General features: G+C 45.1%; 1 protein-coding gene across 4 annotated transcripts; it reads right to left on the bottom strand.

Moving 5' to 3' along the window:
- Positions 1-878: 878 nt before the first annotated feature.
- Positions 879-24,486, bottom strand: otud5a (OTU deubiquitinase 5a). 4 transcript variants are annotated; one of them, XM_035521914.1, is made up of 10 exons: positions 23,695-24,486; positions 21,497-21,590; positions 9,165-9,229; positions 8,899-9,055; positions 7,108-7,256; positions 5,142-5,198; positions 4,084-4,269; positions 3,079-3,286; positions 2,022-2,138; positions 879-1,428 (listed from the first exon to the last, which is right to left on the bottom strand). In XM_035521914.1, the coding sequence occupies exons 1-10, from the start codon at positions 24,244-24,246 to the stop codon at positions 1,307-1,309; spliced, it is 1,707 nt and encodes a 568-aa protein (XP_035377807.1). In that variant the 5' UTR covers positions 24,247-24,486; the 3' UTR covers positions 879-1,306. The 4 variants fall into 4 exon arrangements, with proteins under 4 accessions (XP_035377807.1, XP_035377809.1, XP_035377808.1 ...); XM_035521916.1 differs by having other exon boundaries at positions 4,093-4,269; XM_035521915.1 differs by having other exon boundaries at positions 21,497-21,587.
- Positions 24,487-26,758: the final 2,272 nt, after the last annotated feature.

Raw genomic sequence — 26,758 nt, 5'->3', positions numbered from 1 at the left:
TTAAGGCCGCGTAGGGCTATATTTTGTTATCAGCACTTTTATGGTTCAGACATAAAACGAACTTGTTTCTTCACTGTAAGCACATTTTACAATAAGATATTAATCAAAATGAGCGTGAATCACACAGTTTATAATCTGGCATGGGAGGGCAGAAGGAACAGTGATAACGGTGTGGGTCTGCTTATTCAAAAATTTTCCCGCTTGACTTCACTGTTGAGCGATTCGATTACAAAGGAACAAAATCACACTCAACAGCAGGCGGGGTGGATTAGCCTTGCTATTATGCATTATGCAAACAGAACGGTACTTTTAAACTAAAATTTTCTATCCTAAATTTGGTCAACACTTGGAGGATTTTTAAAGAGCAGAAAGTCCCTAGCTTCAATTTTGCGAATCAAGGTCCTTTATTCTTTTATGTGCATAGGCAATAAGTGCTAATTTCGAATGCCAGAGGCCATGTACACGATCTTATTGGAATACGCTCTTGCAGCGCAGTGCACTCAGAGACACGGACGCTACCTGATGCCCTGCCTGTGTGTCGATGTGCCGCGTGAATGCAGCACGAGGAAGCCTGGTGGAAAACTGCACCAGTTCCCGTGGGACGTAATTCATTTGTCATGCTCCAAACGTTCTAGTTCGGCATGGCCAAGTTGGTTAACAACTAAGGAAAAGCTTGTAGATGGCGTATATAATGAAACCACATATAGCATTCTGACCACAGGGTCACTTCTGCGAATGTATTTGAAGCTATGAATCACTTGCAAGGCTGACTTCACACTCCACTACATTAACTACACTGCCCTGGCCCCGCCGCGCAGGACTGCACAAGAGACTCACAGAGATTTAATTAAAAAACAAAAAAGAAAGAATTTCTTCAGAAACGTCTCCTTTTTTATTTCAAGGAAAAAAAAAAAAAGATTTTTTTTTTCATCCCAAACAAGAAAATAAAATACAACAAGCTTATATTAATCAGTTATTAAGATGATAAAGTATGACATTTTTAATAACGTTTTTGTCTGCTTTCCCATGATTTTTGTTTCTATGATATCAGTTATGTTGGCTTAAACATGCACCTAAACAAGTCCAATGTTGTCAGTGGCAGGAGAAAGCAAGGTGGTGGTGAGGGAAGTCTTACAGTGGTGGGTCGTTATTACTGACAGATGAAAGGAGCGGATGGTGCGGGCGTGGGAGGGGGGGAGGGGAGACAGGGTGTTTTTTCATGACGATTGTTCCCCAATTTTTCTGCCTCCTGGAGGGGACGAGGGCTGGAGGCTGCGTGGGTGGATGCTCCGGTGGGTCGCCTTCATCAGCTGCTGTCTGGAGAAGGCTCCCTGTGCGTGGCGTTCTTCTTGATGCTGTCGAGGTACTCCTGTTGTGATACAGCCAGAACCGAGGCCAAAATCTCGTCGTCTTCCCAGTCCGTCAGACCTTTAGCATGGGCGTAGGAAAGGGGGTGTAATACATACAGGATACATAAACAACTCTTGACAGCTGTGACACAAACGTTGACAAGTCTTATGGTTTTGATGAGCAGCCTGCAGTTCAGCCATTTTTACTTTTTTTTGTGCTGTTAGCTTCATGTTAAGACTGAGAAAATTAGGTCATCTTAGGTGAAACACATCATCATCCACCACCATTAATTTTCCACTTCACGTCTCTGTTCCTGGGTGTGTGTTGTTTCGTCCCCACACACCCACCACCTAACCTTGAGCGCCCTGTCAACATATATGGTGGAAAACTAAAAAGATGAAAAACACTAGGAGGAAAGGCACGCGTGTAAAAGAGCACTTCAATAATAAACCGGTCCGCATCGATCATAAGTTCCCATCAGCAATGTATGGAAATCACATCACTCTAATAGGCCCCAATGGCCATCATTCACAATTAGTTACATTAGCATTTATGAATATGGTATTTCTTTGGTCCCTGAGCCCTGTTGATCCCTTGTCTGCCTCATTTTACGCAAAATTCAGTCGGATAGTAAAAATGCCTGCACTGTTGAGCCTGCTGAGTGTCCTTACCGAAAGCAGTTGGAGACATGTCCTGCATGATGGCTCGGTAGCCCAGTGCAGGGTACAGAGACACCAGAGAGGAGGAAGTGGCTCTATCTGGTCCAACACACGCCTGGTTACTGGGCCCTGAACAACACCAAAAAAACAAGCTAGTGAGTGCTCATATTTGTTTACTTGTTTGTTTGTTTATTTGAAAGTAACAGATATATTTGTATAGAGTGACTTTATGTTTTGGAAATGCTTGATGTGCATTCCCTGGGTATATCTGAGGTGTTTCCTCAAACTTTGTCATGACATACCGCTGCAATGCACAGTACTTTCCAAGCCCTTGAGGCAACTACTTTGAACTCAGTGTGCTTTAACCTTAGCTCATCAGCTGACTTGGGTGTGTTAAAGTCCTGGAAAACATAGATCCATGCAGGGATACCTGGGGAATCACTGCTTAGAATTTATATCAACGTTCCACCGCAGTTTCACAATTATGTTTGGTACAAATGGGGAAAAAAAAAAAAAAAAACATACACCGCATGTACTTGTACTCGGGTGTTTTGCACTCTCTGACCTGAAGGGCTAAAGCACCGCACTGTTCAGTGTTTTCCCTGCTCAACAACATCTGACGGAAAGCAACATGAGCTGAGTCAGTCGAATTGGCACAGGGAGACCAAGGAACAGGCTCTCCAGGTCTAGAGGTGATAAACAAGGCACTACACACACACATCATCACAGTCACCCATAGGACTGGATCCATTGTTGTTGTTGTTTGTCGGAAAGGTGGAGCGTGTCCCAAATTCAAGGCGATGCAGTATTGCCCGGAGACACACAGCATGGACGTGGAATCAGCTGACCTTCTTGAGGGGTGCTGATCATTGTTTGTATGTAACTTTTTTTGAGAATCATAAAAGGTAGCTGGACTGTCTGCTAGCATCCATGTAATGGCAGCCATTATGACCAACCAGGGTTAGAGTTAGGGTTGAAAATCTTTGGGTAAGAAGATTCCCGACACGGAGAATCCCAGTTCCCGACACGGAGTCCCAGTTCTCGACACGGAGAAGACTGAGAAGCGTACCCGGTGCACACGGCGAGGGGGGTTTGGACAGTACAAGGCCCGCCCCCGCCGGGGAGGGGGGCTTGGCCACCGGGTCCGAGTGGGAGAGGTCAGGGTTCTCGGGCGAGGGAGCAGAGCTCCGTTGTCGCGGTGACCGTGCGCTCCACTCCTCCAATCCACTAGAAGCTGCAGCTGTGGCTGAGCTGCAGGTGGCACTGGCCTTGCGAGGCTGAGGAAGCGAGAGAGAGAGAGAGAGAGAGAAAGAATGGAAAGGGACAGAGAGTGAGAGGAATGGAAAGAGGGACAGACATGTTTGTAAAACGCATTGGCTAGTGATTGGTGTAGTCGCCTCAAGATATCCTGAACGACTGTTACAGCAACTGCATCAGTTAAAGACACCCAGAATGGGGGGGTCTTACTGCATCTCATCAGAACTGCAGCATGTCCTTCAAAACATTTATATACACGTAAACATTTATTCTGCAAAATGTGAAATTTACTGAACAAATATTAGAATTCTCATTCTGGAGGTCTTTATATGAAGCCATACTGTTTCTTTGAAATCAGGCCTGTCTTGCAGGTGGCCAATGTGAGAAAGGTGCGGTAGACGTGGTAAAACCAATTGCCCCGTGTGCAGAGACCTAACCATGACAGGACAGCACTGAGATCTCTTCTCATAAACAACTGCTTTTATGTGAACAGCTGCGTTTTATTGTAAGGAACAAAAGTTTAGGAGCCACCGAGTGTAAAGAAAAAGCGAAAACCAGATGAGCCTTCTGCCAGCACTGTGGTGTCACTGTAGTCATACCTGCAGTACAATCGTAGCACATGGCAGTATTTCCAGCACGATAACGTATGACCCCTTTGACTGAGCTCCCATTACACAAGACACAGAGATAAAACGTTAATGCATCTGAAGCCGTTGTCCCTGGAACGCGGCCTCAAGGGCTGCTGGGAAGTCATTTTCTGCCATGACCTCCAGCTCTCCATCCTACCCTCAAACACCCCCCCCCCCACCCCACCAACCTGTCGTGCCTGTTTTTCTTGGTCCCGAAGCCACTGCAGATAGGACTCCCGGGCCACCTGCTCTTCGATGGCCTCATTGGTGGCCTCCCAGTCTGTGGCCCTCTTCTTATCCTCAAGCATCTGCTGTTCGATCCATGACTCCTCTGACGTCTTAATAGCATTCTTCATCAGAGACTGGTCTGCGTACTGTCCAGAGAGCCGCGGGGAGAGAAAGGTGGGCAGAGGTGGGGGAAGAGAGGTGTTGATACCACCGAGGTCACAGCTGAGAATGCATTACCCATAAACCTGACTAACTACAGAGGCATTTGAAGTATGTGCATCATAAAAGAACCAACACACAAACATATTGAAAGCAGAAGAATTTGGATAATAGAAGGTCTCCTAAGGGGTTTCTTTTAACACCATGAGACAGGACTCACAGAACCTGTCCACGCCATAGGAGAACGAGCCTAGCGGGAGTAAGGGCACACAGCTCTGCAGACCGGAGTTACTTTCTGGACGTTTGCAGTGTAACATGAACAGGACCGGTTTGATCCTGTGTCCTGATTTCAGCACAAGAACGCACTTTCATTCTCTGTCTGTGTGTTTGTGTGTCTCTCGCTCCCTCTGTCTCTTTCTGTCTCCCCTCCCCTCTTATCTGGGGGAGTGTCTCGATTGGGAGATAGCACGAGTCCAGCTCTTGGCACAGTGTGACCGTATCCTGTCCAAACGCCAACTGTGCTATTCTCTGTTCCACTCTGTCGGGCCAACTGTTACACAAAACCTGTCTGACCACACCCCCAACCCTGGACCTAAAGAGCCCATAAGTGCTGTTTTATTTCTCACTGCATTGACCAGAACTTTAACAAATACATGTATGCGTGCATGCACAAGACACACTGATGCGTGCACACACACACACGCGCGCGCGCACACACACACACGCACGCGCGCACACACACAATACAAGCGCTCACACACACAATACACGCGCTCACACACACAATACAAGCGCTCACACACACAATACAAGCGCTCACACACTCTTCCAACAACTTTTTCCAGTAATAGAAAAAAACCTGGAGAAATGTATCTGGCTGAATTTGAGTCCTCTTTGCTCTCTGGTTTGTTGTGATCTGTGAACAAAGAGGTGAGGAATTCAGACTTATCCCCTTGTGTAACACTCAGATAAACTCACTAATATCCAAGGCCTTATCCAGTTACATGGTTGGTGCCCACATCCAAATTAAATAAACATATCGGTTTGCTATCTAAACTGTAAACGAATAAGCCTGGAAAGTGCTCAGATCGTCCCTTACTGGGGTGAAGAGTATAAATGCTCATCAGTGAACACAGCGAACAGGCAGTAACAGCAGTAACTGTCCTTCTGTGCCCCACTGGGGCTTTTGCCTTGGGGGCTGCTAGTGCCACTGACTGCCACACGTACCAACAAGCATCTGACGCACAAAATGGTGCACTGCTAATAAGGTCCTGCCTGACAGGCATGGATGTGTGGAATGTCCCCCACCCATCTATGGTGCTTAGGCTCTTTGAAGCGTGTATGTGTGTCTGCGCGCTATGAAAATGGGGCAGCCAAAGTGAACTTTGATAAGTCTCAGGGCTATCACCTGCTTCTGACGGCTCTGCACACCCCTGCTCTGACCTGCCTGTGTACAGACAGCAGAGACCCGGTAAAATGGCAGGGCGTCTCGACCCACAGGATGACACGGCCTCTTTCCAAAAGCAGTTCCCGTCGTGTCAGGAATCTTTCCGCGATTACTCTTGAGTGCAGAATTTGCTCTGAAGACTGCTGAGATGAAGAAGTAGACCTGAATGGGCTTTGCTATGAACCTGTTTCTATATGTACCCATGCCTTGTTCTGCCAGTCCGGCGTTGAATCCAAAAACCAGCTTTTCAAACCCAGATGTGTGCAATTGTGTGCAATTACCAGAGAATAAAGACTTAATAAATATTTAATGGCTGTTACTGCTTTATCGAAGCAGAACAAACATTTTTGACATGGGAAATAAAAACTTGGAACATAGTTAATGATGTCTTTGTGAATGAAGCCACTGGGGACTCCCTATTCCAGGGCGATCTGGGCCGTATAGATCAAGTAACGCACAGCGCACGGGAAGAGCAGGGTTCTGCTGAAATAGCATTACACTGCAAGATGCGTGCACAGCCTGCCTGTCTGGAGACCGGTTCAGGCAGCGAGCTGAGGACGTGTGCGACTACATGGGCGGCAAGTGACACCCCAGTACTTTCAATCAATCACCCTGCCAGGGGTCAGCCCCCACTTCGCGCAATATACACCAAGCTGCTGGACCAAGAAGCCCACCAACCACAGTGTCCTCCCACAGTCCAGACGTCTTCAACAGATTTGTTTAAACCGTCTTTAATTAAATTTTCATTTAGATAAGGTAATAAGATGTATAACTGACTAAGGAGATCACTTTATTGATCATTGATATCAGCTTCAATTAAGTCGGAGGAGAACTTGTGTTGATCCATTATTGAATTAGGGGTTAGATTTCCCCATCACCCACAGCCAAACCCCATGTGGTTCTGATGAACAAGATCTGAGCTATGCGGTCCAGCTTCAGAGAAGTCCACTGTCAACCCAAGCAACCCCCCCAGTGATCACACATCAGGTTCTTGGGCGAAACTTGGTGCGCAGGCACATCCATGCATGACCAGGAGTCACCCAGCCATTGCAATCTGGACCTACATCTCAAAGCTGGCTTGATTTGCATTTCAAAACAAACACAGAGTGTGGAAAGTGGACCAAGAAAAGTTACATCAGATGCACTCAAAATTTCACACCAGCTCGTGAACCTATAGAAGGTGAGAGCAGTTAGTTTGATGCTCTTCAGGTCCTGAGTGACCTGTGAATCAGGCGGTGAGTTAAAGCAGCACTAAAGGTGGGAGGGGGGCATTGCCCCACACAAGACTTTCCGTCACCAGGAACGGAGAACGACTGCCTTTTGGTTTACAAGACAGGGAGGCCAGGGAAGAGGCTGTAAGCGGAGAACATGAACCTACCCCGGGTTTGAAGGCAGGCAGGCCAAGCCCAACACCGATCGTGGCTTTGTTCGGATTCACCACTGAGTTGTAGTGAATGTTACGATGGTAGCTGACTCTGATTGGTTCGTCGTTATTTTGATGGATCCCATGGAACGTATTGATTGGTTCTGCAGGAGGGCAACATAAAATAGACAATGTCAAGCCTGTGTCTGACAAAGTCTATGCTGCTTGCATGACTTCTCAAAACTTAGCAATGGCCAAAAGGCCACAGAAACCACCCTGACGTGTTGCTTAGAAACAAAAAGTGACCTGCTCTTTTGCAGAGAAAACAAGTATGTGCAAAATAACTGAATAAGTTACAAAACACTGAAGTGGAAAATGGCCCTCTCAAATTGACTTTAAAGAACACTAGATCCTAAAAATTAAATAAGCTTTTCTTTTAAATCAGTCAGTTCATATTCATCTTTTTCAGCATTTTGACTCATTCTCTCCAGACATTATTGGAACTTTTTTCCACAAGCAGTAAATGTTTTTTCTCTCCCTATGACAAATACAGTGACATGGGGCCTCCCCCTCTCATCACCTCCACCATACCAGAGCACCTCCCCCTCTCCTCACCTCCACCATACCAGAGCACCTCCCCCTCTCCTCACCTCCACCATACCAGAGCACCTCCCCGTCTCCTCACCTCCACCATACCAGAGCACCTCCCCCTCTCCCCACCTCCACCATACCAGAGCACCTCCCCCTCTCCCCACCTCCACCATACCAGAGCACCTCCCCCTCTCACCTCCACCATACCAGAGCACCTCCCCCTCTCACCTCCACCATACCAGAGCACCTCCCCTTCTCCTCACCTCCACCATACCAGAGCACCTCCCCCTCTCCTCACCTCCACCATACCAGAGCACCTCCCCCTCTCCTCACCTCCACCATACCAGAGCACCTCCCCCTCTCCTCACCTCCACCATACCAGAGCACCTCCCCCTCTCCTCACCTCCACCATACCAGAGCACCTCCCCCTCTCCTCACCTCCACCATACCAGAGCACCTCCCCGTCTCCTCACCTCCACCATACCAGAGCACCTCCCCCTCTCCTCACCTCCACCATACCAGAGCACCTCCCCCTCTCCTCACCTCCACCATACCAGAGCACCTCCCCCTCTCCTCACCTCCACCATACCAGAGCACCTCCCCCTCTCCTCACCTCCACCATACCAGAGCACCTCCCCCTCTCCTCACCTCCACCATACCAGAGCACCTCCCCCTCTCCTCACCTCCACCATACCAGAGCACCTCCCCCTCTCCTCACCTCCACCATACCAGAGCACCTCCCCCTCTCCTCACCTCCACCATACCAGAGCACCTCCCCCTCTCCTCACCTCCACCATACCAGAGCACCTCCCCCTCTCCTCACCTCCACCATACCAGAGCACCTCCTCCTCTCCTCACCTCCACCATACCAGAGCACCTCCCCCTCTCACCTCCACCATACCAGAGCACCTCCCCCTCACCTCCACCATACCAGAGCACCTCCCCCTCTCACCTCCACCATACCAGAGCACCTCCTCCTCACCTCCACCATACCAGAACACCTCCTCCTCTCCTCCACCATACCAGAACACCTCCTCCTCTCCTCCACCATACCAGAACACCTCCTCCTCTCCTCCACACCAGAACACCTCCTCCTCTCCTCCACCATACCAGAACACCTCCTCCTCTCCTCCACAATACCAGAACACCTCCTCCTCTCCTCCACCATACCAGAACACCTCCTCCTCCACACCAGAGCACCTTCCCCCTCCTCACCTGTTCCATACTGGTACACCTCCACAGGTCGGTTGTACATTTCAGCCATGGCCTGCATCTCGATGTGGTTGCCATGACAGTTGTTTTTCCTCTTCCGGCTGATGTATGTGGTGAAGTCTTCCGTCACATAGTTTGAGAAGTAGTCCGCATTCTTCATCTGACCATGAGGAAGGTGGAATGCAAATAAACACATGGACCAAGCCTGTCGCTTCCATGTGCGGTTTTTTCAGCGGTGCAGGAACAAAGTGGGGAACGAAACAACTCACCAAGTAGTCCATGCAGTGTTTGCGAACAACTTCGTGCATATCCTGGTCTCCATAAACCTGATCCGCTGTGAGTTAAAACAAATACATGAGAAAAAGGTTTAGCAAGGGGAAAAAATTAAAATAAAAAAAGCTGTCTGGCTAGAACACAAATAAACTGTGTGTTCATATAAATCTAAAAGTGTCAGAACTACAGCCTTGTCTGAAACCCTTGAAATGGCTCAAATAGGCTGCCTACTGCACAAAGGGTAATGGGCAAAAATAATGAGTCCATATAGGAAAGGAGAAAAAGAGATCACTGGAGAAGGATGACAACAGAATGAAATCCTGAACAAGCAAGAAACTAAAAATCAATAACTAAATTATGCCACAACTCCATTTGCAATACATAAAATGACAAGGTTTATTTCAAACACTTTCTTAAAATGACTGGACTCCCCCAATACAATCTCCAGTTATTTTAAAATGTTAGCGTCCAACAGTTATTAATTCCTACTGGTTTCATTTGCTCTGCATACACGCATGGCTGCACCAACAAGCTGTGTGTATAATATTTTTGGCGGGCTTAATCATTGCTGATCTCACTTGTGCGGCTTTGCATGAGTCAAAAGTAGAAGTTGTTAAAAAAAAAAAAAAAGAGAGAAAAAGAAAAAAAAACAAGGCACAGATGTAAACAAACAGGCAGAGAGGTTGGCGGCTGCAGCGGCAGTGCCGCAGTGGCTGCATGCAAATACAGCAGGGCCCATTCCAGCAAGTCACGTGATGCCCGTCCGCAGGCTTTCTCAGAATCTCTTAGTCAATTTCCTCTTTTGCGGCGTCGACCTACTTGTGTTGTGACATTGGGGCCCTGGATGCTGCACTCTACTTATGCAGAAAGGTGCAAAACTGCATGTCAGTGCCTGATGTTGCACTGTTGGGACCTGTGAATTAGACGTGAATTATTCATTCACAGCTAGGTGAAAGCATGGCTACACACAATGACAACCTGCGCACGTTATATGCTGATGAAATGATGCATTCAAAAATGAACCAGCATGGATGTGCCACAGTAGAACTGTCTGCTAAATCCATGTATCTGTCATCTCCATACAAGAGCAGGTGATTCTGAATATTCTGTTTTAGAGCTAGAACAGTGACTGAATATCGTATTTGTATTTGTATCATCACTGATTAATATCTTGCACACAATTTTAGATGCATATAGGACAAATATGTTAGCAAAACTGTGACCACTTCTTTCTACTGAAACCTGGCTGACATTAGGGGCACTGAGCTGGTTTTAATTTCCTACAGCTATGACAGGTGACTACTCCTCAAGCAAGAGCACCAAAGGCTTCCCCAGAGCCCGGTTCAACAAGCAATGGCAGAACTCAGCACTGTGGAAGCTCCACGACAGCTGAAGAACTAACAGCAAGGGAAGGCAGGCTCTGTTTCATCAGCGATTGTAAACACAGGGGAACCTGGTGACACCAACACTCATCTCATGTGCTGTTTCTAAATGTCTGTGGGACTAAAGAGGCAAAAATACACTATGCCTGACAGACATCTGGGTACTGATAACACAAACAGGCAGCGTCATGATGGCACCCACATAGGTGTGGTGACGTGACGCTCGAACCCACTGCTGGAATTTCTGACTGCTTTCACTTCACAGTCTTGTCCAGGTATTTTCCAGCTCCTGTTGTTGTTTCCATTCATAACGCTTGTGAGGCTTGTGTGTATAATTTTACTGATCTCACACTCACTCACTCACTCACTCACTCACACACACACACACACACACACACACACACACACACACACACACACACACACACACACACACACACACACACACACACACACACACACACACACACACACACACACACACACACACACACACACACACACACCCCAGGGACAGCCCCTCTCTCCGCGTGGAACATTTACATGAATCTGACTCATTTGTGATCACAAACACCTGCCTTTGTTCTTTCCTGATTTCAACCTCAATTTGAATAGCAAATTGGAGAGAGAGAAAGAGAGAGAGAGAGAGAGAGAGAGAGAGAGAGAGAGAGAAAGACAGACAGGAGAGAGAGACACACACACACAGGGAGCGAGAGGTCACATGGTAGCCAGTGGTTTCACTGTGTGATCAGACACTTGACCAAAAGGCTGCTCCATTTTCCAATGCCATTGTGCCTTGAGTGTCAAGGATTTGAGTTAATCCTGTTAAAGACACTGACGACATAGTGAAACAGGAAGTCAGTCCAGACAAACATCAACTGTTGACACACAACAGAATTTTTATATCTGTGTGGTTGTGTCTGTGGATCCTAAGAGGTCTCCTCATGGTCACGTTTTCATGGAACATGTGACAAGCATGGGACTACCCAACGAGCACCCCCACAAACCCCATCTCTCAAATGCCAGGTTCTCCAAATGCATTAATTCAGTATTTTAATATTGCTCTCTGAGGTCTCTGTAGAAGGTATGTATTTATAACCCTATGATATGGCCCTAGAATGAAGAACTTTATTTTTTAATAACCTTTTTTTGCTGTGCACAGGAATAATTGATGAGCTCTGCTCTGACTGGCTGGTTTATGGCAAGGCACCAAGATGGCTCACAGAATCAACAGGTGAAAATCAATTGAAACTGTGGCTATATTTCCATTTAAGTCATGCCTTGACAAAAACTGTTTGAATACTTAAAAATGTTTGTCGATATAGGCAATGGAAATAAATTGGTGGTAAAATTCTCTCTTATATACATCATAGCTTATATCAACAAACATTTCTAAGCACTAAAATAATTTTTGTAAAACATCACTTGAATGGAAACGAGACCTGTGAGACATGAACCATGGAGCATTGACATCCACCAGTATGTCTGATCCTGCATCGGAGCATATTTCAGCTCTCAAACAAAATTGATTAAATTGTCAAATGACAACTAATGACTGTCATTAGCTAGAAGGAGTGAGTTAGAGAGCTATAGGGCTAGATTTGATATCTCTAAGCAACCAATGTAGTTAGTTAGCTTCTGCGTTGGGTCTTGTTGATGACATAAATTAGAAATTTATCTGACAAAGGTATTGGCGGAGGAATCTTATATTGTATATTTATAGGACAACACGGGGCATTCCTTTGAATGAGACACAGGCATGAAAAGTAGACTTCTGTGTAATAAGCTACGTCATCATACTGGTTAGTGAGCTATGCTTGCTATGCTTGCTATTGGTGCTTGCTAGCTAGTAGTTAATGTTAAAGGTTAATTAGTCATTAATCAAGAAAGGACATTTCCATCACACAAATAACCTGTGTATGTTGACTTTTTATATACTGGCAAATGACTTTTATTTTATTTGTGAATTTTATTGAGTAGTTTAGAAGACTCTTCTTTATAAGCTGTAACTGCATGGTGCACTGCATGGTGTTAAACCAAGACAGTCAGACAGAAGAGCCCATTTACACTGGGGCATTTATCTACCAGCAGGCTATGCAGAAGAGACTACTGTGAACTGTATATGACACCACAAGAACCAACACAGCAATCTGGCCACCTAAAGAAGATATAGCAACACAAACAAGGTTCCTTCCTTCAACTGTGCAACACACAAATTGCAACATCCCAAAAATGGCCGGTGACATTTCACTAACAAGTGGCTGATGATGAGAAAGCTATTCAAGCCAGCAGTGAGAAAGCAGAAGCTGGTTAGGTCTACGGAGAAACTCACACCAAAAGGAGCTGGGCTTCACAGGAAAGGAGAAGAGTTTAGGTTCATCACTTAGCAGAAGCAGTAACCACAAGTACGCCTTCGCCGATGGAGGCCAAAGATAGCGCCACACCGCTAACCTGCAAGCTCCATTCTCAGAAAAGGGGGCAGGGCAAAGGTCAGACACACCCGAGGCCGGCCCCGTGTGGGCCTGCAGCCCTGCGATTAACTTTATCTGCAGCGGCAGAGGCTTCCTGTGGTGTCATATCGGTGCGCAGAGCCGCTCTTCAGCAGAATCCTGAGGTGCTCCACTGAGCCCATGTGACTTTGGCGAGGCTCATTCAAGCTTTCCATCAGCAGGAAACGCGTCACACCCCTTGGCAGGCAGCCCCGGAGTCAGAGAAGACATGGCAGGTGGTCATAGTGCCGCATTATATGGAAAGGCAAATGTCAGTCATCAAGCCGCATGGGAGTCTGTTATGATAGCACTTAGAATAATTAATTATTCCAACAAGCTAGAATAAGCGGTGGTGCAATCTGAATTGTAACTTTGGATAAACATTGTGGATGATGGACAAATGTTATGACTTAACCCCCCCGCCGCTGATGACAGACATGCTTTTTCACTCAAACTAACCTTGACCTGAAACTAACCTTACCATTTCTCTTAAACTCACAATTGTGCACTACATTTTCTTATATTTCATTCTTGTTCACAATAATAAATTAAAATGTATGAGATATTTCATGTTTCCAGTTTTGTACCCCAATTTGATCCAAACATACCAGATGTCCAGTTTACTGTTGGCACACCCGGTTTATATCAGAAATGAGACACAAATTAATTTTAACAGAGCCCGGATACTTCTCCTCCCCCATTCATTTTCTAAAATGCAGTGGTGGATTTTTTTTTTAATCCCAAAATTGATTTTGAATGACTTATAGTCTATGATTTAGGATTAATGGAATACTTCACCAACATTGAATATATACTAATGGAGGCCAGTTATAATTATCAATTTTGCATTAGCCGAATGCTATCATACCAACATCTCCCCGCTACTGTACTTACACTGCTAGCTCTGCTAGCAATTCTTCAGTGAACGGTTCCATTATAACTAGAGCTTGGGACCAGCACACCGGGGAGCTTGGGACCAGCACACCGGGGAGCTTGGGACCAGCACACCGGGGAGCTTGGGACCAGCACACCGGGGAGCTTGGGACCAGCACACCGGGGAGCTTGGGACCAGCACACCGGGGAGCTTGGGACCAGGACACCGGGGAGCTTGGGACCAGGACACCGGGGAGCTTGGGACCAGGACACCGGGGAACTTGGGACCAGGACACCGGGGAACTTGGGACCAGGACACCGGGGAACTTGGGACCAGGACACCGGGGAGCTTGGGACCAGGACTGCAGCTTCCACCGTGACAAGCAGCCTTCAGCCGCTCTGTGTGCTCAGAGGTTTAACCCCGTGATCTGTTCATTCAGCAACCCCTCACACGTGTTTTGAACTGAGGTCAGAGGTCATCTGGTCAGAGTTGGGGTCACTCTTTCTGACCAAGACTGCCACACCACCAGGTTCCAATGACCTGCAGTAACACCTTAACTAGACATTTGCACAGCTGACAGGAGGAGGCAAAGCCAGCATTCCAAAAGCCCAGACCTTCCTCACTCCCTCCCCAAAATCACTCTCTTCAATGAGCAGCTCCATAAAAACCTCACAGTACGTCTTTAGCAGAAGAATCACGCACTTTTCAGTTACTGCTTGTGGCCAGTTGTTTTGAGAACCCATATCAATTCCGTCTCATGTGTTCTCTCAGTTCACATTAAAGTTGGAAGGATCACTGCTGAAAGGAGACTGTGTAGTGGTTATTCTTATCCTTAAACACCCCTCAGCCCTTTAGGACAAGCACATCTTGGCTGCTAACAGACGCATCATGAGGGCTTTGGCAACCGGACAGCACATCAGTAAGAGCAAAGTTCACCGATGGCCCAGGAAAGCCGGCCATGTCGCCACTACTCACAGACCACGCCACCGCACTCACCCACACACATGGATGACTCAACCCCACACACCAGCTCACACGCACCCCGCACACCAGCTTACATGCACCAAGCCACTATACACGCACGACTCAACCGCACACACGCCATCCCACCGCACACTCCTGCTCACACACGCACCTCTCCACCAAACACACGCCCACTCACACACCCGCACTACTCCACCAGACGCACACGCACAAACACACACCCGACTCTACCACACGTCTGCTCACCAATGCCCACTGCATGCATGCACCACTCCAGCACACACGCCTGCCTGCAGGCATGCACCTTTCCACCATGCATGCACAGCCACACACACACACGCACACGCGCGCTACCATGCGTGCACGTCCAGACCACCGTGCACGCACAGCCGGCCTGCATTTCTGTCATCACAGCATCTACTATAAAAAGCACCACAAAAAAAAAAAATCTGAAGTCATCGCAATGACCAAACTGAAGTCTTCTAAAATTACCGCACCTTTTCCCACTGAAATTTCTTAGTAAATGATGTTTTACAGCTAGTGTCAGACATTCTGCTTCAAAGGGAAACCTGTGGCTTTATAACACTGGGTCAACGACCTCTAACTAGGTAAAAGGTCACCCCTTTACTTCAGAGCTTTTTTGCCATGTAGTGAGAAGAGAGGGGATCGCCAGGATTTCTCAACGGCCTGCAGCCCTGATGTTTGAAGCCTGCCTTGTTAAAGTTCAGAAGGTCAGACTAAGGCAAGACTGCAGGCTTCTTTGCACAAACCGAAGCAAAGGTTGCCGCCGGCTGCACACTCCTCGGGTTGCAGTCATCGTCTGCTCCGGCTCTCGACACACAAACCGCCGCTGTCGTGGGGTTGGGTTAACGGTCTCCAAGCCCAACCCACGCTACAACCGCATACTCTCCGAAGACATTATTACGCTCTCACATTGTCATTCCCGACTGACATGACTGCCCGAAACGTGGCTTCCATGCCAAGTGTGTCCCAAGAAGCCCTCCTTTCCCAATTCATACTGCTTCAATAGTTATAGACAAAAGGTCACAAGGATCTCCCTTTACCACTGTGTCCCTTTGTATGTTTTGCACACGTTTTTCATCCAACCGGTCCACTACGCCCGTCTGTTCCCCACCACAGGCCATCACCTCCTGGCTTTAGCTGGGCCACTTCTAACGCACCAAACACGCCTGCGATGAGCTGGAGATGTCCTCTCCTGATCCGTCATTTATTTACCTCAGCAGACCCTTCGGGACTGGAACGGCGCATCTATAAATTCCGCGCTTATTTCACCCAAAGCACAACCTGATTGCATGCCATCATGCGAATTCTGTTGTGTTGTGAAACATGTCTGGCCGTGCACTGCCTGCGGGAAAACAGATCAATACGATGATGTAGGTGCCTGTGGAATTTGACTTTGCAAACGTCTGACTCTGGCCCACGCTCAGACTTTGGTCGGTGACTGCATGGGACGTTGCGTTATGCGGAACGTTTTGAGGTGCCAGCTCTGTGTTTTGCTCCGTGTGTTGGAAAGGGTCAGGCCGGGGCAAACAGATAGCATCGAAAGCCTCCCCACCCCACCCCACCCCGGCAGCGTCGAGTCACCGAAATGACCTTTGCTGACCCTCTCTGCATGCTTGCATTGCCCTGCTTATCTAGAATAATCTGGATTAAACTGGAAAGTCAACCTGCACCTCGCTGCTCTGACATTTGCCCGTGGAGAAGACGAGCAGGGGAAAATACAATGTTTTGGAGGGGTTCTAATGAGTCACAGATTTGTGCGTAAGGTGCAAGTCCTAAAAAACAAACAGGTATAACAGAGCAGGGCATTAGGGTTCCAAAACCTCTAGTGACAGTGTTTCCAAATGCTTCAGCTTCTGGGTCCTTCCTGTTTTGCTCAGTGTATTTTAAGTACTTTCTTTCTTTAAATCAAACACACACACACACAGACACACACACACACCTTCTCTGACGGTGTACATGCATTTGAAATGATAAAAATCTTTTGTCCTGATACTGCTCTCACCTGAAACATCCTGTCAGCATCAAAAGGAACAAACCGAGAATCTATTTAAAGCGACATGCATCTGCACAAGAAAAGCAGAGACGTCACACCATACCCAAGCGTGAGGTGTGCGCACCTGACGCCCGAAGAGGCCGGAGGAGAGGAGAATTCCAGCCACGCCCCTCCACTGCCTCCCATGCACAGGACCCAAAGTGCTGGCAATGCACGTCTCCCATCAGGCCACTGCATCTGCCCGTGTCTCAACACCGGCAGCCGCCTGGCATGGAATGCAATCTGAATGCTGCCATGCAGATTTCCATACGCAGGGTGGACACACCTGAGCATGAGCGCCACATACTTGCAAGGGGTAGTGTAGTTTCAGGACAGGTGCATATGCCCAAAGCGTCCTGTGTGCCTGCCAGGAGCATGCCTTCCATTCTTCGGCCCAGCACGCCCCCCCAGAGATAACCACACAAAAAAAAGACACACTTGCTTTTCTCTCAGGTGACTCGATGGATTACAGTTTTCGGCTTCACTGTCTGCTGCGTAGCATTTTTGGCCAAAGAGTTCCTTCAGAGCTGGATGTTTACAGACATATTACATATGGATGAAATGGGTTTGAAGTAAAAATAAAAAAATAAATTTAAAACATTTTAAATTAAAAGAGAGAGAGAGAGAGAAATAGCATTTTGAAAGCATCTCACATCATCCACTTTCTTAAATACTGGCTGCTCATTCCTGTTTACAAATCATTAGCAAAACAAGTTAAGTGAAGATGAGTTTGTGACAAGGCATGCCAGCCCAGATTAGCTCAACAGAAACTCTTGACACCCACAGAGAGCTGTGTTTTCATGCCACTGCATTCAGGCTTGCTGGGAAGAATATTTAGTCAAAAAGAAAGGCTGGAAGAGCCAGTTTCTAATGACAGATTGTTCTATTATAACAAAAGTGAAACAGAATTACTTCAAAACAAAAAAACAAACAAACAAAAAAAACCAGCAGTGTTGCTTTCTTAAAGAGGCTTATCAACTTTCAACCATATCCAAATGTGGATTAAGTTATTTTCTGTAACTTTAGTCCTGAGTGGAAGATTGTGAACTCAAATCCCATTTCTACCTGATATCAAAACATTTGGCCAATAGGATTGTGGGAGCGATCGGATATTGCCAGACAGGTGCAAATGGCTCGCCTAAGCTACACTTAGGATCCAGATCAGATCACACGCACCGCGTCCTGAGACGGCCACATCGCGGGCAAAGGCAAACGGGTTTGAGGCGCGACACCAATCAGATCAGCTCGCGCCAACGGGAAGCTAACAGGAGAAATCCAAGTAGAGCGTGATTGAGACGCACCTGCACGCATAGCAACCCACGGGGGTCCGGGTCCGGGTGCCGGCTGTTCAGTTCCGATGGCTGGCCCAAGACCGTGTTCATGATCCTGACCTGTCCCGTGCTGCCTCCCATGGCTAACCTCTGCTAATCCGATCCCATGAAGGTCTGACTAACGAGTAACCGATAACAGCCAAAGTGTGGAAACAGGAATGGAGGAATGAAACCAAAGTTTGTTTTAGCGGGCTTTAGGTCAGACCACCCCAACTCTTCCCCTCGCTGTACCACAGCATGTGTGCGTGTGTGTGTGTGTAGTTCTAACAGTATTGACACTAACCCACACTCTAGAGCCCCAGCCAAGCCAAGCAGCGCAGGGGAGAGCCATCTGCACCCGGCTGAAAGGAGAGCGCTAGCAGCCAGGGCCGGGCCGCAACACCTGACACCGCTTCCCACGTCTGACAAACGGCAGTTCACATTCCGGCAGTAACCCCGTTGACACAACACTGCACTTGCTGCCTCCAGTACAGTAAAACACCAGCAATAAGCCCGCGTAATTAAGAGTGGTCTGGGGACGACTCCAAGTTGACAGTTTGCAAAGCAGCTTTCTGTCATTTCTTATAAAAATTTTTTTTTTTTTTAAAGAGCGGGTGATGCTCATTTCACACCAGAGACCGTGTCCATGGTCAGCAGCCTCACAGCGAAACCACGAGCACTCTAGCGGGTGGTAATAGCAAAACCGAAACCACAAATAGACGTTTTCACTATCACACACACAAGACACAGGTGTATGCATGTATGTGTGTCTGTGTGTGTGTGTTTGTGCGTGTGTGTCCACGCGCTTATGGGAGTTTGTGAGGGACTGTTTTTCAAAAATGATAATTAAACTTATACTGCTGAGAAATGTGGTTAGGCAGCAAATGAGCTGGTCATTCAGTGGACAGGCCATCGTCCTCTCCATTACCACAGTCATAGTATTCCAAGCAAAGCCTGCTGGAAAAGTTTCTTACAGATATTACAAATACATGACAATGGAAACTATAAACTTCAGTTCCGTCATATACTGAGGCTGAGGGCAACATACCAAAAGAAAATAAACAAAAACTCAAATAAGTGACCTAGGGCTTAGGCTGTCATGCAAAAAAGTGTGCAATTATTCCAAGTCGGCCATTCAGGGAGGTACCTGCTCACACGAAACAATGTTGCATAATAAACTTAAGCTTACGCAAAACCTTAGCATTTCGTTTTAGCTAGAGGGCCACAAGAGGAAGGTCTCGGAGGACACCAAATGATGGCCAGGCCTTGTGCGTCCCTCCCTTTAGTTAATGTGTAGCATGGTGCAACTCAATCTAACCAAATTTAAACCCAGCACTGCAGGTATAAACATGGAGAATATGGATGGAGGAATGTGAGCGGTATACTCAGCTCTGGTTCACGTTTCTGATAAAGTCAGCACACTTTTACATGAGTGCAACTGTCAGAACAGTGTCAGCGGTGTTTAGAAACATATTTAAAACAGAACAAAACCCAGCTGATTTGTGATTCTGAGAAACAGAAATGGGGCATTTAAAAAAAAAACCCTCATAGGCAGCAGCAGGGGCTAGTACAGTGAGTAATGCTGGGAACTGTGTTAGAGTAAGACCCTCATTTCCTGTTTGTACCTCTTATTTATGCTACTCTTTGGTTTACTGGAATGTAAATGGTATAAATTCTGTCCATTTACTCTTTGGAGTGGGTGGAGCCTGTGTGTGTAGTGCTGAAGGAGGATGGGAGGAAGTATTTGACGTGGCCAAAACCAGTTTTGGAACTGTGCCTCTGTCTGCTGGGGACAATGCATTTACATTTACAGTAATTAGCTGACGCTTTTATCCAAAGCGACTTACAATTGTGACCAAGTACAATTCGAGCAACTGAGAGGGCCTTGGTAACCTGGCGATGGTGGGACTCAAACCAGCAACCTTTTGACAGTAGCAATAATTTAAGCACCTGCAGCCCAGAAATGATCCAGTGCCCAAACTGGGAATACAGACATGTGAAATGTGTCCCAGTGCCTGAACTGGGAATACAAAAATGTGAAATGTGCCCCAGTGCTTAAAATGGGAATACAGAAATGTATTCTGGGGGCAGGAAAGTTGCTCAGCAAAGGAAGAACAAGGGGGAAAAACCCCAGAGGCAGATATCAGAGAGGGAACACAAGAGAAACTGAAAGAGGACCTGAAAGGTGTCAGTGAGTGCGTAGGTGTTTGTGTATGGGTGTGGGGGTGTGTGGGTGTTTGTGTGTGTGGGTGAGGGATTTGTGCGTGTATGTGTGTAGGAGGGGTGTGAGAAAGGGAGGGGGGACAAAAAAAAAATGTTTGTTTCCCCAACTCGAGAAACCAAACAAACAATCTTACTAGGTAAATATAACAAGCTCTAACAGTAGTAAGATAAACAAACAAACAAAGCAGAGCTTTTGTCCTTAATGTACAGTATAAAATATCATGCCACAGCATGGACAGGAAAATTTGCTTTAGACACAGTTAAAGGTTAAATACCAAAATACATTCCACTGCACATTTTAACTGAGTGATTTAAAGTAGAATGACAAGTGACATACTAACAACGTGTGTGAAGTTTCGGTCTTATTACATTTGATGCAGTATTTAGGATAAAAGGGAATTTGCCATTTTAAACCCCTGCTACAAAAATAGTAACAAAAAGATCATGAAAAAAATAGACTTATGATGAAACTCCTGTTGAGAGAAGCACAGTAACTGTGCATGACTATTTGTCACTGAAATTAGGATAGGGCAAGTTATGTTGTGATGTGAAAATCAGTCTTCCAGGCAATGTAGGCTAATGGCACCATCAAGTGAGCACAAATGGTAAATGCAAGACCTGTCCATGCAATCAGTAATCAAGGACTAGGCCTTTGTATGGTTAGACTGTCTTAGAAATTCTCCCATAATGTGTGTGCTGGAGCCAAGCATGTGATTGTTTCCACCACAACATGACTTTTAAGAGTGCTCTGGTGACTCGTGCTTTGTGGGTCATCCAGGTAGTCTTCCATGGGTTACGATGTTCTTCATCCCTTCCCTCTAGTACCACTTACACTTCCAGTTCAGCAAAAATGATTAACTGATTATGGAAGAAAGAGATTTACTGTGGATTGAAAAGGTTTTACACAAACCTGACAGGGAGTTCATCTGTCCGGTAAAGGACAAAACCAGTGAGAGACCACGATAATCAACAATACAATGACAACACAACAGATTGCAGGAGAGACCCACCGACCGCTCTGAAGAGACAAGCGCCGTCCTCCTTCATTTTTTTAATCACAAAGCCTTTTTTTTCCCTAAGTGCTTTCTCGAACCAGTGCTCCTGCTGCAACGAGAGAGAGAGAGACAGAGAGAACAACAGAACATAACAGAAACTCGAGAAGGACTACTTTAACGCAAGAACCTAAAATGGACAAGTAACAGTGGGGTGGGCAGACGGATATTTTGTGATCTCCTATTCCATGGCAGTACTTACATTCCTGCAATAATCTATTCCATTACTTTATGGCGGAAGAACACACCGCTGTGTCTGGATGCATGGGGCCTATGCTGTCTTTGGTTTGTTTTGAATGATGATCAGCCTTATACAGTTGTCTTATATCATAAGCTTTCATTTCTGTTCCCCTCTATGGATTCAGTCTGTTAGTGACCAAATAGCAAAATAGCAAAGGTTAAGGCACATGGGTGTTAGATGTCTGCAATACAGTAAATCAAATTCTTATAAAGTCCGTGGAGAAGAAGAGCAGAGAAAAACAAAATATTTTGGAGGGTTCTAATGAGTTAATGAAAAAATAAGTGTTGATAAGTCTCAAATTCTATACATGTGACAAGGCTACAGTTTTTACAGAACCAGTCTCCGTAAAAAGCACGACTGCTGTCTACAGTCAAAACCACCTGTAATAGCTCACTAAACCATATATTTACTGCCTTAATAAATATGTAACAAACAAATTTAGACTTTGTAAATACTTATAATGCTTATAATGAATGTATTACTAGGAATTTTAATTCAAAACTTTAACTAAATGCCATAAATGTAATCTCACAAAAACTTGACTAATATATATATATATATATATATATATATATATATATATATATATATATATATATATATATATATATATATACACACACACACATATACACCATTAATGTAATTGGTTTCTCAAACTTTTTGCTAAATATTAGATATTAATATAAATTGAAGATTAAATTGTATTTTTAAACAAATTTTCATTTTAAAAATGAAAAAGATGTTATATCAAACTGAAAGTCTGCAAATCGTTGGAAAAGTTTTTCTGCTGTCTCTGTACTTGTGTATTTGGAAGCGCTAGAAAAATTGCGTGGTTTCTTAGTAACAAGCACCAACAAAAACCTGTCATGTCATAATAAAAGTCTCCGTTTAAATATAACTTTAAAAATGTAATAAATAACATATAATAAAATATATAATTGACAGATTAACTGATGACTATAGTAATAAGATATACTCTCCAGTATCCAGGAAATCTTCAATGTAGATGTTTGGTGTTTTTATTAAATAATGTGTTTTTGTTAAATTATTACTTATTACAGCTTTTCTGTAATATAAAAAAACAGCACCTTTAAAGCTCCAAGAGTCTCCCCTCCCTTCAATCTAATGCCCTCCATCCAAGTCTTTTTTCAAAGGTCAGGCTCATGAAGCATAACTAACAGGCAGGGGCGAGCATCTCGCTGTATAGAGATTTCCTAGTTGGTTAAGACAGCAGGAACATAATGGAGTTTTAAGTTGCCCAGGGCAATCAGACATTTTTCCCCCTCAATGCAACCATTTTAATTCAAGCTGTGAGGATGTAGAGTCAGTTTAGCCATAGTGTCCTAAAAATAAATCCTTTATAGCTGCTGCAATACAAATCTACTTTAGTCATTGTCAGAGAAACAACGGGCTACTACCAGACTGAATCCATGAAGAACAACAAGAACAATACTTCACAATATTCACGTTGATTCCTACCAAGTTAATCCTCATGGGCCTACACAATGACCAATGAGCACAGGATGAGCTGCTCTCAGGGCCTATTTATGAGTCTGAAAACACCTGCAGAACTTGCAGTTTGCAATTTGCATCAACACCCTAATGTTCATGGTTACATAACATAGTAGCAAAGTATGTACAATTACCAGTTCTTTTGCTCTAAGTAGTTTTTTTTCCATCACTGATTTTTTTTAAAAATTATTATTAGCAATATTTACTAGTACAATTTTGCAGATGTGATCTCGGCTAGATAACGAAGTAAATTTGTTTAACAAAACTTTAATCCTTTTAAAAGACATGAGAAGCCCAACTTCACACAAACAGCTCAAAAGAGTCAGGCAGCATGGGTAACTTTAATTAGGCGTGCCAATTCTCGTTGTGTCTTGAGTCTGGGTGACATTTCTATAGCTACCTGTTCAACTGTTGCTGGGTCCTCTGACTGAAGTCTGGAAGCATTCTCGTACTCATCCTCGCTGTTGTACCCGGCACCTTCCTCCTGATCGGGGCTTGGACCTACGCCACCGCCTCCCGATGCACCGGGCGTCCCTCCGCCCGCTACTCCACCCGAACAAGTGGCTTGTCGCCGCCTTTTACTCAGTCCGGGCCCCGAGCAGCAACCTCCCATGCTCGCGCCGCAGCCCGCGCCGCCTGTCAGCTCCCCGCGTGCGCCGGGCACGCAGCTTATCCCGCCGCCTGCATCTCCCGGACCGGCGGGCGATCCTGCTCCCACTGGCGGAGGGGAGGCCTGCTGCGGCCGGGTGCTCGACTCATTCCGCCTGTCCTCTCTCGACGAAGGTGGAGCGGCCTGATATGACCAAGGAGGCGGGGAAGCGCGAGGCCTCGCACCGGCCCTGACGCCGTGTGAGTGCGGGTGCGGGTCGGGACCGGCTCGTCTGTCCGGTTCGTCGGAGTGGTCGGAAACGCCGACGGACGAGTTCGCTTTCTTCTTCGGAAGAATCGTCATGGTTAGCTATTTAAACAGGAGGGTCGGGGGGGGGGGGGACGACGATTCCTCCGTTTCTGAGCGGGTTTTGCGTTTACCGATTTCAACGTGGCCGCTTTCTCTATCGTGGTATGCGTCCTCGAACGTTTTGGCGAAGCGGTGAATCGTTTTGGTCAATAAAAGCCGATGGTAGGAGAACAAAAACAAACCGTCCAGCTCCCTCTTCCCGTCCACCGTTCTCTACTTTCCACAAAACATCAACACAAGACTGACGACATTACAACGTCACTTCCTCTGTTACACTCTTCTTTTCAGGTTATTAGTAATATACGATATAATATAGGGACAGGCGTTGTTTTTAATATTCCGACAGAGACCTGTTTTACAACGTGTTTGAAGATGTTTCTGCATGTACGTACTGTATAGGCTACGTTGCTTGTGATTTAATTTCTATAGGGGAAGTTTGTCTGAAAGGATACATTCACATAGTTTACATTGGCCTAATGCAAGTAGCCTACTGATTTAAATCCAGTTTCTCTTTCGCCATTTTTATCCACTGTGATAAAAATACGATAAAACGGATTCAGATTAGATGTCTTATTCAGAGAGGTTAAACATAACCTGCTGTACATAACAGTTCCTCAGAGGTCATACATTCTGTTCAACATTAGTAACTGCTAGACAAAAAGGAAATGATTGCAACAGTTAGATAACTGTCCTTGAAAACTATGCGTCCTTAGGCGAGTCCTACATTTTTGAAGCCCTTGATGACAAAAAAAAAAAAAAAAGTGACTTGCGAAGTCTAATTAAACCGGCTTGCCAAAGCCAACTTGCGGTTCTTTGATTTCCCTTGCTAAAATTAGGACACTATTTCTACAGTTTTTAAGCTTGAACCAGTAAACTTTACAGAAACCATTGTCCTATACCTGAAAGAAATGTTTGGGCTTTTTAGAGTGATCCCCGATTTCTGTCCCGCCAACCATTTTTCCCAAATACTTACATGCGGTAATTTTTGAAAATGCTCCCATTTTGTCCAATTTCAAGCTAAAATCACTCAACTTGCTTTACCTGGTCCGGATCCGAGGACTGCTAGAATTTTCGCACTTCTAGGTATCAGCATTGAACTCTAACCTACTGGCTAGGATACATTCTATGAGTAAATGACAAACACCTCTGTAAGTCCCTCTGGATAAGAGTGTCTGCTAAATGATGAAAATATAAATGTAATATTCCTTCTTTTTCACCTTTTTGTGTTTTTCATCATATTGACCTCCATTTGTTATCCACTGCCCTCTGTGCCTTACCTTTCAATCATCCCTCCATCATCCCACAGGAACCAAATGATTTTAGAATTTTCAAGCTATTAAACTTGGTAAAAAGACTCAAAAGCTGACCCCAAACACCAAACTGCATATCACACTGACAACACTCATCTTTCTACCCCTTCTATCCTTAACTGAAAATGATTCATGTTAAAACACTTTTACATTTTCACATAGATTTGATATGAAATTTGATACAAAAGTTCTATTTGTAATATAAATTACATATGAACACGTCATGATTATAGATATACTGATTGTCAGTTAAAACAGTCATAGTTTTCATACTGTTACAATGGGCTTTGGAAAGTCAATTCAAAGTTTGTTCACAAACTTTAGTTTCTAGTTCTTTTCATTTTTTTTTTTTTAATGATCTATTTATGTATTATGTGAATTCTGGAGATGTGTAAACACATTTAGTGAAATTAGTTATTTATTCCATGTAGCCTTTGTTTTTATCATATAATGCATCCTTTCATGGTGACATTAGTGTATCAATGTAATGGATGTAAATGGTAATACTAGACTAAATAATGGAGAATAGGAGCTAGAATAGAATATAATTTGTTTGGCAGTTTACATTAAGACATTTACTTCATGTTGCAGAACAGGCAGGGCATAACACAAATACACTGAATAATATAAGGTGGTAGTAGAGATAAATTAGCTGAACCATTAGAAAGAGGAAAAAAGATATCGTCAACAACCAGGTCAACCTAATTCCTTTGGTTTGGGGCATTTTAAACTTCTCTTTCAGGGGGATTAAATGATGGTGCAGTTGGTCAGGCAGTATTTTCTTGTGAAGCACAGGCATTGATTACGGCAGAGTTAAGCGCCGTTAGTATCCATTAAACAACCATTAAAACTTGAACATGACAGTTAAGAGGTCCCATGTGATTAAATGGAAAAGTTCCAGCTTTATTCTGGTAAATAGAACACTGCCATAATGTTCTAGACCACTAGTACGTGTGTGAATTGCAGTGTAGGAAGAAATCCTGAAAAATCTATTCTAGTTGCAAACCAAAAGTTAGATCTGAGAGTGGTATAGCTACACCTTTTTTAATTGGTACATTCTACATGGACATGCACAAGTTAATCATCTGAATACAGTAGACTTGTATTTAAACATAAAAACTGCAAGGAAAGGTTAAGCTAAAAAATTACATTATTTTACTCACATTAAATAATATCTTTGGGAAAATTGAACAAAT

The sequence above is a fragment of the Electrophorus electricus genome, chromosome 23, assembly GCF_013358815.1.
Source record: "Electrophorus electricus isolate fEleEle1 chromosome 23, fEleEle1.pri, whole genome shotgun sequence".
In the NCBI taxonomy this organism is placed as follows: domain Eukaryota; kingdom Metazoa; phylum Chordata; class Actinopteri; order Gymnotiformes; family Gymnotidae; genus Electrophorus; species Electrophorus electricus.
This window is presented reverse-complemented; position numbering and strand designations above follow the sequence as displayed.

Coding starts and splice junctions, on each gene's coding strand:
- otud5a (XM_035521914.1), bottom strand. CDS start 24,246: ATGACGATTCTTCCGAAGAAGAAAGCGAACTCGTCCGTCGGCGTTTCC. Junction 21,591..23,694: donor ACCCAGCAACAGTTGAACAG/GTAGCTATAGAA, acceptor CTCTCGTTGCAG/CAGGAGCACTGGTTCGAGAA. Junction 3,287..4,083: donor AAGAAAAACAGGCACGACAG/GTTGGTGGGGTG, acceptor TCGCTTCCTCAG/CCTCGCAAGGCCAGTGCCAC.